At 42.4% G+C, this 14,130-nt stretch overlaps 1 protein-coding gene and 1 long non-coding RNA gene across 4 annotated transcripts in view; one reads left to right on the top strand and one right to left on the bottom strand.

Moving 5' to 3' along the window:
• Positions 1-8,440, bottom strand: part of LOC112622878 — a 71,336-nt gene extending 62,896 nt beyond the window's left edge. Inside the window, exon 1 of the long non-coding RNA XR_003119044.1 lies at positions 8,297-8,440. This is a non-coding gene — a long non-coding RNA (uncharacterized LOC112622878). The remainder of the gene's footprint in view (positions 1-8,296) is intronic.
• Positions 8,201-14,130, top strand: part of RPP40 (ribonuclease P/MRP subunit p40) — an 8,933-nt gene continuing 3,003 nt past the window's right edge. Inside the window, exons 1-5 of one of the 3 annotated variants that reach the window (XM_025382867.1) lie at positions 8,201-8,376; positions 9,716-9,860; positions 11,144-11,212; positions 11,870-11,965; positions 12,940-13,065. In XM_025382867.1, coding sequence (XP_025238652.1) covers positions 8,254-8,376; positions 9,716-9,860; positions 11,144-11,212; positions 11,870-11,965; positions 12,940-13,065 — 559 coding nt within the window. In that variant the 5' untranslated portion in view covers positions 8,201-8,253. The remainder of the gene's footprint in view (positions 8,377-9,715; positions 9,861-11,143; positions 11,213-11,869; positions 11,966-12,939; positions 13,066-14,130) is intronic. The other 2 variants (XM_025382868.1, XM_025382869.1) reach the window with 2 other exon arrangements.

Raw genomic sequence — 14,130 nt, 5'->3', positions numbered from 1 at the left:
AATAAATAAAATCAACAAACCTTTAGCTACACTGAGGGAAAAAAGAGAGAAGACTCAAATATGTAAAATCAAATATGAAAATGGAGACATTACAATAGATGTCTGAGGAATAAGAAGGATCACCAGGCACAGTGGCTCCCGCCTGTAATCCCAGCACTTTGGGAGGCCGAGGCAGGCAGATTACTTGAGCTCAGGTGTCAAGACCCAGCCTGGGTCACATGGTGAAACCCTATCACTACAATAAATACAAAAATAAGCTAGGTGTGGTGGCACATGCCTGTAGTCCCAGGTACTCAGGAGGCTGAGGCAGCAGGATCACTTAAGCTGGGAGGTCAAGGCTGCAGTGAGCTGTCATCACGCCACTGCACTTTAGCCTGGGTGACAGAGCAAGACCCTGTCTCAAAAATAAAAATAAAAAAGAAAGAAAAGAAAAGAAATAAAAAGCATCATAAGGGATTGCTGTGAACAATTATATGCCAGTAAATTTGATAATCTAGAGGAAACTAATAAATTCCTAGAAAAAGACAACTTACCAAGGTTGAATCAGAAGAAATGGAAAAAAGAAAATACCAAACAAGAATGAGGTAATAATTTAAGGTCTCCCAAAAAAGAAAAGCCTGGGACCAGATAGCTTCACAGTTGAATTCTACCAAACCTTCAAAAAAGAATTAATGACAATACTTCTTGGCCGGGCACAGTGGCTCACACCTGTAATCCCAACACTTTGAGAAGCCAAGGTGGGTGGATCATTTGAGGTCAGGAGTTCAAGACCAATCTGGCCAACATGGTGAATCCTCGTCTCTACTAAAAATACAAAAATTAGCTGGGTGTGGTGGTGCACACCTGTAATCCCAGCTACTCGAGAGGCTGAGGCAAGAGAATCACTTGATCCCAGGAGGCTGAGGTTGCAGTGAGCCAAGATCTTGCCACTGCACTCCAGTCTGGGTGACAGAGTGAGATTCCATCTCAAAACAAAACAAAACAAAACAAAAACAAAAACAAAAATAAACAAAAAACTTCTTAAATTTGTCAAAAAAATAAAGCTAGAGGGAATACTTCCTAAAACATTTTACAAAGCCAGCATCACTTTGATACCTAAGCCAGACAAAGACACCACAAGGAAAGGAAACTATAAGTCAACGTCTCTGATGGGCTTTGATACAAAAATCCTCAATAAAATATTAGCCAACCAAGTTCAATGACACATCAGAAAGATCATATACTATGACCAAGTGTGATTCACCCCTGGCATTCAAAACTGGTTTGCACACGCAAATCAATGTGATGCACCACATGAACATACTGAAAGGCAAAAACTATGTGATTATCTCAATCAATACAGAAAAAGCATTTGACGAAGTTCAACAATCATTCTCAATAAAAACTCTCAGCAGTTTAGGTAAAGAGGGAAAGTTTAACATAAGCCATTTATTTAAAAACCAACTGCTAACATCACAATCAATGGGGAGAAACTGAAAGTTTTTCATTTACGATCTGGTACAAGGCAAGGATACTCACTCTACTCACTTCTATTCAATAGAGTACTAGAAATACTATCAAGAGTAATCATGTAAGAAAAAGAAATAAAATACATCCAAATCACATTGAAGTAAAATTATCTATTTGCAAATGACATAATCATATATGTGGAAAACCCCAAAGACTCCTTCGAAAAAACCTGTTAAAACTAATAAATGAATTCAGTAAAGTTGCAGGATACAAAACTAACATACAAAACCTAGAGAGTGACCTAGCTGAAAAATAAATCAAGAAACAATCCCATTTACAATAGCATAAAAAATACCTAGGAATAAATTTAACAAGGAGGTGAAAGATCAATACACTGAAAATTATAAAACATTGATGAAAGAAACTGAAGAAGACACAAATAAATGGAAAGCTATTCCATGCTCATTGATAGAGAGAATCAACATTGTTAAAATGTCCATACAACATTGCGAAGATTTAGTACAATCCCTATCAAAATCCCAATGGCATTCTTCACAGAGATAGACAAAACAATTCTAAAATTCAAATGGAACCACAAAAGATCCCAAATAGCAAGGCAATTTGGTGAAAGAACAGAAAAACAGATCAATGGAACAGAATAGAAAGCTCTGAAACAGGCCTACACGAATAGAGTCAACTGATCTTTGACAAAGAAACAAAGGCAATTCAATGGAGAAAGGATAGTTTTTCCAACAAATGGTGCTGGCCCAACCAAACATCCCCATGCCTAAAAACAACAACAACAATAAAACCAACAACAACAAAACACAGAAAAGAAAAAAACGAATCTAGACAGACGTCTTTCAGAAAAATTAATTCAAAATGGATCTCAGACCTAAATAAAAAATGCAAAACTATCAAACTCCTAAAATGTAACATAGGAAATAATATATATGACCTTATGTTTGGCAATGACTTCTTAGTACAACACCAGAAAGACAGAAATTGATAAGCTTGACTGCATTAAAATTTTGCCTTTGTGAAAGACACCATAAGCCACAGAGTGGGAGAAAAATATTTGCAAATGACACAGCACCAAAGAAAATATACAGATGACAGATAACCATATTAAAAAGTGCCCAACATCATATGGTATTAGGGAACTGCAAATTAAAACAATGAGATACCACTACACACCTAGTTAGAATGGCTAAAATATAAAACTGGTATGGGGTAGGGTTACATGGGAATTCTGTGTACTTTCTACTCAATATTTCTGTAAACCTAAAATTGCCCTAAAAAAATAAAGTTTATTAATAAAAAAACAAGATGACCATCAAGACTAGAATGGACAACTTGCAGTATGGTCCTATCATTAAATACTACATAATAATTAAATGAACAGACTCAGATGCTAAATGTGATCCCCTTGGTGGTAACCACCCCTCCACCCTGCAAAAAAGATAACTATACATACCAACAAAAAAGAGAAGGAAATTAAAATTTTCACCACAAAAAAAGTCAGCTAAATACAAAAGAAGACAGGAATGCGGGAAACGTGGGACATAATGCTCTCAGGCATATATTAAAAGTAATAGCAAAAGGCTGGGCACAATGCTCATGCCTGCAGTCCCAGCACTTTGGGAGGTTGAGGAGGGTGGATCACCTGAGGTCAGAGGTTCGAGACCAGGCTGGCCACCATGGGAAAACCCCATCTCTACTAAAAATACAAAAACTAGCCTGGCGGCTGGACACAGTGGCTCACGCCTGTAATCCTAAAGCTTTGGGAGGCCGTGGCAGGTGGATCACTGGGTCAAGAGATAGAGACCATCCTTGCCAACATGGTGAAACCCCGTCTCTACTGAAAATACAAAAATTAGCTGGGCGTAGTGGCGCACACCTGTAGTCCCAGCTACTTGGGAGGCTGAGGCAGGAGAATCGCTTGAACCCGGGAGGTGGAGGTTGTGGTGAGCCGAGATGGGGCCACTGCACTACAGCCTGGGTGACAGAGAGTGAGACCCTGTGTTGGGGAAAGAAAAAAAAAAAAGATAGCTGTCATACATAGTATCTTCCCTGACCACAACAGGACAAAGTTAGAAATCAATAATAGAAGGAAAATTTAAAAATTGAGCAATACATTCTTAAACAACCACAGGTCAAAGAAGAAATCAAGGGAAATTAGAAGGTACTAGAGACCAGTGAAAATGAAAACAGCATACTAAAACTTCTGAGACACTTCGAAAGCAATCCTAAGGGGGAAATTTATAGCTATATTACATTAAAAAGGAAGACAGATTTCAAATCAACACCCTAACTTTACAACTTAAGAAATGAGAAAAAGAACTACATCCAAAGTTAGTAGAAGGAGGAAATAGTAAAGATTAGAGCAGAGATAAATAATGGAGAATAGAAAAACACAAGAAAATCAACAAATCCAAAAGTCAGTTCTTCAAGAAGACTAACAAAATTGACAAACCTTTAGTTTGACTAAGAAAAAAGGACAGAAGAAGCAAGTTACTAAAATCAAAGTGGGGACATGACTATCAATTCTAGAGAAATAAAAAGGGTTATAAGACTGCACTATGAACAACTGTATGCCAACAAACTGGACAACCTAGATAAAATGGGCAAATTCCTAGAGACACAAAATATTGAATTGCAAAGAAATACAAAATCTGAATAGATCCATAATTAAGGGGACTGAATGGGTAATCAAAAACCTCCTGACCAAAAACAAACAGCCCTGAACCTGTTGGCTTCACTGGTGAATTCTACCAAACCTTTAATGGAGAACACCAATCTTCTTCAAACTCTTTTTAAAAATTGAAGAGAGGCCGGCCGCGGTGGCTCACGCCTGTAATCCCAGCACTTTGGGAGGCCGAGGCGGGCGGATCACAAGGTCAGGAGATCGAGACCACGGTGAAACCCTGTCTCTACTAAAAATACAAAAAATTAGCCGGGCGCGGTGGCGGGCGCCTGTAGTCCCAGCTACTCAGGAGGCTGAGGCAGGAGAATGGCATGAACCCGGGAGGCGGAGCTTGCAGTGAGCCGAGATCGCGCCACTGCACTCCAGCCTGGGCGACAGAGCGAGACTCCGTCTCAAAAAAAAAAAAAAAATTGAAGAGAACACTTCCAAACCCAAGTGATGAGGCCAGCCAGCATCATGCTGACACAAAAATCCTAACTCAGTATCTGAGAATAACAGCAGAATTTTTTTTTTAAAGTGGAATACCTTCACTTACGGTGTCATCAGACGGATATTAAAGTTCCAAGGTATCTATTCATGTTCTCTCAGGTGACCACCCAGATATTTGTATTTTTGCCTCAGTTTGGTAAATGGCATGGTTTTGAGTTTTTATAATACAATTTTTTTTTTCCCAGCAAAGTCCTTCCCCAACAATGATGCTCACCAAGGCCATGGCACCTGCCACACTCTTCTGCACATAAAATGCCCTCAATACCCATGGAACTGAGTTGAACCAGGAACAAAACAAGCAGCAGAAGTTGGTTTGTACAAAGACGGTAAGTAGGTACCACAGATAAGACTGAAAGCCTACAATTCAGCAGCAAACATTTTACATTTATTTGAGAAATTATTTGCAACTAGTTCATCAAAAGATGCTGGTTTAAAGCAGTGGCTTTTCAGCCTTGACCACACAATATAACCACATAGAGAGCTTTAAATGACACCGTTGCCTGGGTCCCACTCCAGGGAATCCAACTTAATAGGTCTGTTGTAACTTAGGTTTTGGGAATTTTAAAAGCTCCCCAGGTGATTTTAATGTGCAGCCATGGATATGGACCACTGGTTCAGAGTGAGGGATGCATTAGCTGTGTGTGATTTCCATGTGTGCCCCATGGCAGTTCCTCAGTTTGGGGTCTTGGAAAGAGCTTTGCCCTGTGAAAATCAAAGGACTGCTTCAATACACAGTCAGCTGTTTGTCTAAATTGCAGCAGGTGGAAATGTCTTCTCAGCAGATCTATCTTTATGTTGCCTGCTTTTCAGAGTAAGAGGTTGTTTCAGGCACCGTTTGATTTAGCTTGCTTTGAAAATCATAAATAGCCTACAAATACTAAAAATGGACGAAAAGAATTTGCAAACATATGGAGTGCACTATATGTGTTTTCAAATTTCCCCTATAATTAGAAATAAAAAATATATTGCTGGAGCCTTGATTTCTAAACTCAGCCCTCAGCTGTTTCCCTAAGTTATTTTAAGTTCTTCCAAGACAGTTCAGCTTTCTCTGGAGGGAATTATACCCAATGGGTATAAGTGAAGAGCCCTAGATGGGCATTTACAGAAGTGTCACTCTCCAGAATCTTGAAGGAATAGGGGAGATGTATGAGTACTGTGGTCTATAGAGGTGTCTGGGCTTTGGAGTCAAGTATAGTTGATACTACTGAGTTACAACCTAGTCACTTAGTAACTTCAAGGTTTTGAATTTGATTTGGAACAATTAGGTAAACCTCATCTGCAAGAAAAGGCATAATGATACTGATTGAAAAAATAAGAACAATTCTTCATACTTCCCTATCTATGACCTTTGCAATGAGATTTTATAGCTGCTCCCATAAACAGAATTTGTTTCCCCAAGTCTTGTATCTGGGCTGGCCTTATTTACTCTGGCCAGCAGAATGCAGAGAGTATGACAGTGTGCCAGTTTCAGGGTTAGGCTCAAAAGATCTTGAATGCTTCTGCTTTTTCTTTCAGAATGCTTTCATCTCCATGAGAACAAGCCCATGTTAGCCTGCTGGAGGAAGAGATACCATAAGCAGGAGAACCAAGGTACCCCAGTTGACAGCCAGCTCACCCCCAGAAGCAGAGCAAAACACACACACACCACACACACCACACACATGGAGCTGAGCTGAGACCAGAAGAATGGCCTAGCTGAGCCCAGCCTAAATTGCTAACCAGCTCAATTATAAGCTAATTAAGTTTTGGGATGGTTTGTTACGCAGCAATAGCCAACTCATACACACACCCATTGCAGATGGGACTCAATGACATGTTGATTACAAGTTACTGGTAAACAGCAGGCTGCCTCTACATTCTGATTTCCTTTTCCCCCTATTAAAGTTGGATCTCTTGGGTTGTACAGAAATGCATATAGATATGTGTGTATGCAACTGGTGCTTCAACTCACACATTTCCCTACTCCAAAGAGGAAACAGACAATCATAGCCTGGCACTCAGGCCCCAAGGCCAAACTGCAAAATAAGAAATTTGCTTTCCCAGATGCAGTGGCTCGTGCCTCTAATCCCAGCACTTTTGGAGGCTGAGGTGGATGATCACTTGAGTCCAGGAGTTCAAGACCAGCCTGGGAAACATAGAGAGACCCAATCTCTACAAAAAATACAAAAATTAGCTGGGTGTGGTGGCACACACCTGTAGTCCCAGATACTCAGGAGGCTAAGGTGGGAAGATCACTTGAACCTGGGAAACAGGGGTCGCAGTGAACTGAGACTGCACTCCATCCTGAGTGATAGAGTGAGACCCCATCTCCAAAACAGTAACAACAGTGATAGTTTGTTTTTAGTCTATTCCTCCCATATCTAAGGTCTGCAGGTCAAAGCTGTGAATAGATCAGAAGGCATGAGATTTCCCTCTCCTGGGACCCCATCGTCCTTTGAGCACTTCCATTTTTCACATATTCTCTTCTTCCAATGTGATTAGGGAATGAGGCCAAGATTAAATTTGAAGCTCTCAGAGACCACAAGATTTTTCTTTCCAAGGTTTACCAGCACTTTAGTTTCTAACATCACAAATACTAACTGCAACCCAGTGTGGTGACTCACGCCTGTAATCCCAGCACTCTGGGAGGCCAAAGTGGGTGGACTGCCTTCTCTAGTTTGAGAAGCATGTAGTAACATACTTGATTTTGCCCTGAATCAGTACCGTACCGCATGCTGGGAGCCGCAGTCTCTTAACCGCTCCAAGCCCGTGACAGAAAAACTAAATGGAAAAATGACTTAGGAGAATTATCACTATAACCCCCAGAAACACCACATTGTTAAAAGCGGTTCTGAAGGCTATTGAAAAGGGAAATCAATAGTAGTTTCAAAGGAGTCCTATTGTAAGGCAAAAATTGTGCTTTACCGTCCCGCACAAACCTCCCTGATGTTTTGGGAAGGGCGGAGGCAAACCTTTAGTCCTGTTGGCCTGTGTTAATAATGGCCAAGAGGTCCCCAGTGGGTAACAGAGTCCTGTGAAGCAAACAGTGTGAGAAGTCAGAAAAGCAGCTGGGTGTGGACCCCCCAAAGCACCTTAGGGGGTTACTTAACTGTGCGGCTACATTTCTTGACCACACACTAAAGGAACTGGGCCTTTCCATGCGATGTTTTCCTTTCATAACGGTGGCAGGAAGCGGTCCCTCTGAAGGGCCTGACCGAGGTATGTGCCGGCGCCAGGCCGGGGTCCAAGGGGCGCTCCGAGGCGGGGCCCATAGAGGGTTTAGGGCAATTCCGAGGGATGGCGAGGACGGAGGAAAGGTGGCGTTGAAAAGGCAAGAGCCAGGTTCCCAGCGACTGGATATTTCCACTTGAGGCAGTGAATTTACATTTTCAGACATCCACCAGGGAGCTGCCTGCTGCGTGGGGTGTGAGAACGTCTCAGCCGCCCGGCGCCGCCAGCCCTACTCCGGCGCCGCCAGCCCTACTCCACCGCCGCCAGCCCTACTCCACCGCCGCCAGGGGCGCACAGCAGCGGGTACGCGGCCGGAGGGAAGGGGCGGGGCGGGGCGGGGGAAGGGGCGGGGCCTGCCCTGCCAGCGAAGGCCGGGAGGACCAGGAACCCAGGAGCGCATGGCCACGCTGCGCCGGCTTCGGGAGGCGCCGCGGCACTTACTGGTTTGCGAGAAATCCAACTTCGGCAACCACAAGTCGCGCCACCGGCATCTTGTGCAGACGCACTACTATAACTACAGGGTGAGTCCGGTTGTCCTCGGCTTTTTGGGGCGTACTCAATCCCTGCGTGCGAGAGAGGCTTAGGGAGAGTGCTAGGCTTCGCGGGGCGGGGCCGCCGGCGGTGCGCGGAGGGGCGGGGGCCCTCGCCTGGCTTGCTGGAAGTTGTAGTCTCTTAACTACTGTAGGCCAGTGGTTTGCAGGGCTGCAGGACTACAACTCCCAGGATAGGCAGGGCGTGGGGGCGGCACCCAGTCTGGAGGGAGCTGTGTCAGGGGCGTTCTGGCTGCTCACTCGGGTCAACCCGCCTAACTGGGAGGGGGTCCAGGGAGGGATTCGAGGTTTAGGGCCGGGACCGGAGAGTTACGACGGTGTGACGGCTGCGATGTTTAGCTGCCGGGCAGCCACGTGCACCTCGCTTTTTCCCCAAATCAGGGCGGGTCTCGCGCCTCGTCCCCACCACCGCCTCTCTCCCCAGCTTGGATCTCTCTCCCACCTGCACCACCTGCATACCTGTGGATTTCTCCGGAGCATTCTGCCTAGGCTCGGCCCAGGAAGCTACCTGATTTTCTAAATTGGTTGTGGGAACTAATGTGATATCTAGAAACTTCAAGAAACCAACCTTATAATGGGGGATTAAACATTTTACACTTTAAATGGATCAGCTTAATAACTCAGGTTTGACTGAGCAGTGTCTCAGAGATTTAAGTGGTGACCTGATCAGTCAGGACAGGCTAGTGTTTGAGCCTTGGGACAGTGATGACTTTTACAGTGTGGCAACATTTGAAGCCTGTCCTGTTTTTAACACCTATTTTGGATGGAAAGCTCATCACAGCAGCCAGGGATGTATACCTTAACTCGCCTGTTGAACTTTTCTGTCTCGAAATTGGAAACATACAGGAGCACCATTGCTTGCACACAGCTTCTTAGTAATTGGATATCCATAAATTAATTCCTTATGCCCCGACAGACAGTTCATTTCCGTCCAGGATAACACCAGGGTAAACAAATCAAGGGATATTCAATTATACTATATTTCCTTGAAAATGGTGAAAGGAATAGGACATAAAATATACAGTATTGCTAATTTGCAAAAGATAAAATGCAAGCAAGAGTTTTCCATTAAAAGTATTCTATTCAGTTCCCTTCCTGTACTGTACGTTTGAATGCAGAAATGAAGAGTAGTCAGATTTCTCTTTGCCTGAGATAGGTAAGTTAACGTAAGAGTTTTGTTGCCTGTGTTTTTATGTTCCAGTGAAACTCGTGGAGAAATAACAACTTTCATGATCTTATTTCATTCCTAAAACCCTGGGTGTTCATCTTCATGGAAGTAAGACCTTGTTTGTATTACACATTCCAATAGGTTTCATTTCTCCTTCCTGAATGTGGGATACTATCGGAAGAACTGAAAAATCTGGTCATGCAAACTGGACCCTATTACTTTGTGAAGAATTTACCTCTTCATGAATTAATTACACCCGAATTCATCAGTACCTTTATAAAGAAAGGTAAGAAAAACCTGAAATGGCTTTAAACAAGGCAAGATGAGGAAGTGTAGGTAGACCACATCACAATGCTGGGGCTGTTATTTTGTTTTGAACAGGGCCTGTGGGATAGTCTGTGTGGTCAGGTGCACACATGCACTACCCCCCGCCCCCCGTTCTCATCCTGTTCTTTCTTGTGCCCTCTTTAGGTGGTGGTTTCTGATTGCAATTGCCCACAAGTGTTGGATGGGGATGTTGTAACATGAGGGTATCTGTCCCCTTAAAATGAGGATTGATGGAGAGGAGAGACTTGCAGTCTGTGTTGAGACGCACTGCTTTCGAGGAAGTGGCTGCAGAGACCCTGTGCTGTGAGCAGCCCCACAGCAGCTGCCTCACAGGGTTGGTCTCCAGATGCAGCCACAGCTACTGTTCACAGAGCAGAGTGCTCGTTGGGGTCCAGTGTCCTCTGCTTAGATTTTGTAGCCATAACCCCTCTCTGCGCACCCCATTTCCACCCACATCTGCTGGGTTGGACTGGTTTGTTTCAGTTGTTTCCTGGGAGCCGTTTGTTTGAAACTATTTCAGAGGGTATTTAGGGATTCCACCCACATACGTGAGTCACCTGTACAGTGGCCACATGCTTATCTTGTGGTAGCCCCCACATGTGTCCTCTCCAGTGAAGATACGAAGAATTCTAGTTACCAGTAGCTCCTCTCATTCTGACACTGCTGGGGCTACTTACGAGCTGGGCATCTTGTCAGGTCTCATCACCATTATTCCTTTCATCTATTTTGAGGTCTGACACCACTCTGTCAATTACATGGACACTGGCTGTAGCAGGCACTATTCAATATCTTACCAAATTTAACCCTTGCAACAATGTTATGAAGCAGGCCTATGATCCTCATTTAACAGGTGAGGAAACTGAGGCTTGGAGCGGTTGAGTAGCTTTTGAATCTTAACCCGGAACTCTGCCTCTAAGATGTGTATGTTTATCTAGAATTCTACTTTGTACCCCTCTCCATGCATCCCCAAAGGTCACATTCCATTCTGAGTCAATTTTTTGCTTGATGATAGTACACTTGCACAAATAGGCCCTTGGTCGGGGAGTGAACTAGCTGGAGCTTGGTCTTCTGCATGCTCCAGCTTACCTTTGGCAGATGTTTGGTTTACTGAATGGACTGGAGCAGTGGTAGAAACTGACCTTTAATTACCTGGAAGACAGGTTATCTTGTGAAAATAATCCACTAACATCTTGCAGGTGTAATTTCTTCTTTTAAATTTTTCCTCTGGACTTTCTCTTACAGGTTCTTGCTATGCACTAACATACAATACAAATATTGATGAAGATAATACAGTCGCCCTGCTACCAAATGGTAACGCTTATTTTTTCATCTTTCTTTAATTGTTAAAAAAAAAATGCCTACTGTAAAAAAAAAAAAAAAAAAAAAGCCAGGCACGGTGGCTCACGCCTATAATCCCTGCACTTTGGGATGCCAAAGCAGATGGATCACCTGAGGTCAGGAGTTCAAGACCTGCTTGGCCAACATGGTGAAACCCTGCCTCTACTAAAAATACAAAAATTAGCCAGCGTGGTGGCGCACGCCTGTAGTCCCAGCTTGGGAGACTGAGGCAGGATAATCACTTGAACCCAGGAGGCGGAGGGTGCAGTGAGCCAAGATCGTGCCACTGCACTCCAGCCTGGGTGACAGAGTGAGACTCTGTCTAAAAAAAGAAGAAGAAGATATTCAAAAGAATGAGTATACCATGACTTATTTATTTCATCTTTAGTAGAAATTCAGATTATTTCTAATTTCATTATTATGAATAATATCCTTGGATGTATAATGTATAAATAATATCTGTGTTATAAGACATGTATACATATAAATATTCTTGTGATATAAATAAGATCCTTGTATGCAGTTTGGTACATCAATATCTAACTGCTCAATTTGCTTTGCTTTCTTTTAGTCAGACAGCATAAGTTCTATTTTTGGTATCTCTTACGCAAGTTATTATTTGATTTGTAGGGAAATTAATTTTGTCACTGGATAAAGACACTTATGAAGAAACTGGACTTCAGGGTCATCCATCTCAGTTTTCTGGTAGAAAAATTATGAAATTTAGTAAGTATCATGTGTGCTCCATCTGTTTCTAAGAAGTCTGTAATCTTCTTGTGGCAATTTAAATTTAAATGTTTGAATTGCCTCTAATCTCTTCGTTCAGAAAAATGTGGCTTTTTAAAAAAATCTACCAAACTTCTGACTTAAGCTTCATAGAGGATAGGATGATGCTTTTAAGTTCATTTCTTTTCAGCTGTAGATGCGTTTGATAAAGATCGCAGACTTGGACTGGTCAATTAAATATATATGTTTTGGGTTAAACATTCAAAGTAATTTGGGAAGCCTAGGCAGGCGGATCATGAGGGCAAGAGATTGAGACCATCCTGGCCAACATGGAGAAACCCTGTCTCTGCTAAAAATACAAAAATTAGCCGGGCGTCGTGGCGGGCGCCTGTACTCCCAGCTACTCGGGAGGCTGAGGCAGGAGAATCGCTTGAACCCAGGAGGAGGAGGTTGCAGTGAGCCAAGATCACAATCACTGCACTTCAGCCTGGTGACAGAGTGAGACTCCATCTCAAAAAAAAAAAAAAATTCGAAGTACTGAACCCAAGATAGGAGTCTGCTTATTATAATGAAGAATTTCCTTTGGCTTCCCCAGGTCTTTATGATTACTAGTAGAAATTCACCCATGAGTGAAGAGATCTTTTGCTGACAGTGTCTGGCTCGAACATCAATAACTAAGGCTGCCACATCCATTAGTAGATTAAACCTGACCTCTCAAGGTCCTCTGCCCTTGGTCTTTGACCTAGGAAATATATAAATTTAAAATGTCTGTTTCTGTTAGCTCTCAAGGTTAGAAGTGCCCACCAAAGGGATCTTTTTTATTTGGCAAACCAAAGGGAGTGGAAGAAGAATAAAATAATTTTACTATCCATAAAATTTCCCAAAATTCTGGTTTTTAAAAATACAACACTTTTTCCATAGTATAAGCTGTATGTATATGAATGAAATATATATTCTTTTTTTCATTTTTAAAGTTGTTTCCATTGATTTGATGGAATTATCCTTAAACTTGGATTCTAAGAAGTATGAAAGAATATCTTGGTCCTTCAAAGAAAAGAAACCATTGAAATTTGATTTTCTTTTGGCTTGGCATAATACAGGTATGAAGAAACAATTATGTAATGATACAGTGATTTTGAAATTAATTGTTAATTAAAGAGGAGTAATGGAGGATTGAATGGTGATTCACTCTTATAGTCAAGTAATATTGTATATATATATAAAAATAGTATTAAGGAAATTAGCCCTTCTGACATCTCTGCAAACCATTGTTCAGGATTGTCTAGGCATGCAGGCCTTTCTGCCTGAGTCTTTTTGGGTTATACATAAATCCAGAGATCTTGAGAGTGGCTTTAGAGCAGCTAAATTTTATCTATTTCTCCCCTTTCGTCTCTCCAGCTTACCTTGAACAGTCTTGACTATAATATTTTTATAGTTACATACACAATCTGCTTATTTATTATCATAGGGCACTAACTCAGACCTACCATTAAATGTCAGATTAATTTGTAATAACTTTTAATTGATTAGGACACTAAATTTAGTTCGAAGTTTGCTATTCACCACACAGTGTCATCTGCTGAAAACGACCATGTATGTTGCTGCTTTCAGAAGTGTATCTTTGGCCAAGATCATAATGGATCAAGTCATCAGGAATTATGGTGTAGTACTCTCTTTTGGAGGATAGGAAGCATGGTGGTCTGTTTTAGAAATAGACCCATCTGTCTGCTCCTCGTGGGAGGTGTCTGGTCACTGGGTGCTCCAAGTTGCTCCCGTGAGCCCTAGGTCTGGCCTTCGGTGCCTCTCCTATGGTAGATAGAAAAGAGAGCAGAAAGGCTTATTGAAGTTTCCGTTGCGTAAAGTCTTCTATGCGGATCATCCAGACATTGGGCTCCGAATAGCTCCCTGTTCCTAAAGCTCCTGCTTTAAGGATTTGTCAGGAACTGTGAAAGGTCTGAGATTTCCTCATACTTGCAGGCTAACAAGATAGCCTGCCACGTTCTCAGGGATGCTGGCAGAAGACACACGAGCCCTGGGTCAGAGACACAGGACTTAATCCTCAGAGGAATAGCCGTAGCCAGAATATATCAGTCAGGGTTCTCCAGAGAGAAAGGACCAATTGGATGGATGGATGGATGGATGGATGGATGGATGATGGATGATGG

Source organism: Theropithecus gelada, chromosome 4 (assembly GCF_003255815.1).
Source record: "Theropithecus gelada isolate Dixy chromosome 4, Tgel_1.0, whole genome shotgun sequence".
Lineage (NCBI taxonomy): Eukaryota > Metazoa > Chordata > Mammalia > Primates > Cercopithecidae > Theropithecus > Theropithecus gelada.
This window is presented reverse-complemented; position numbering and strand designations above follow the sequence as displayed.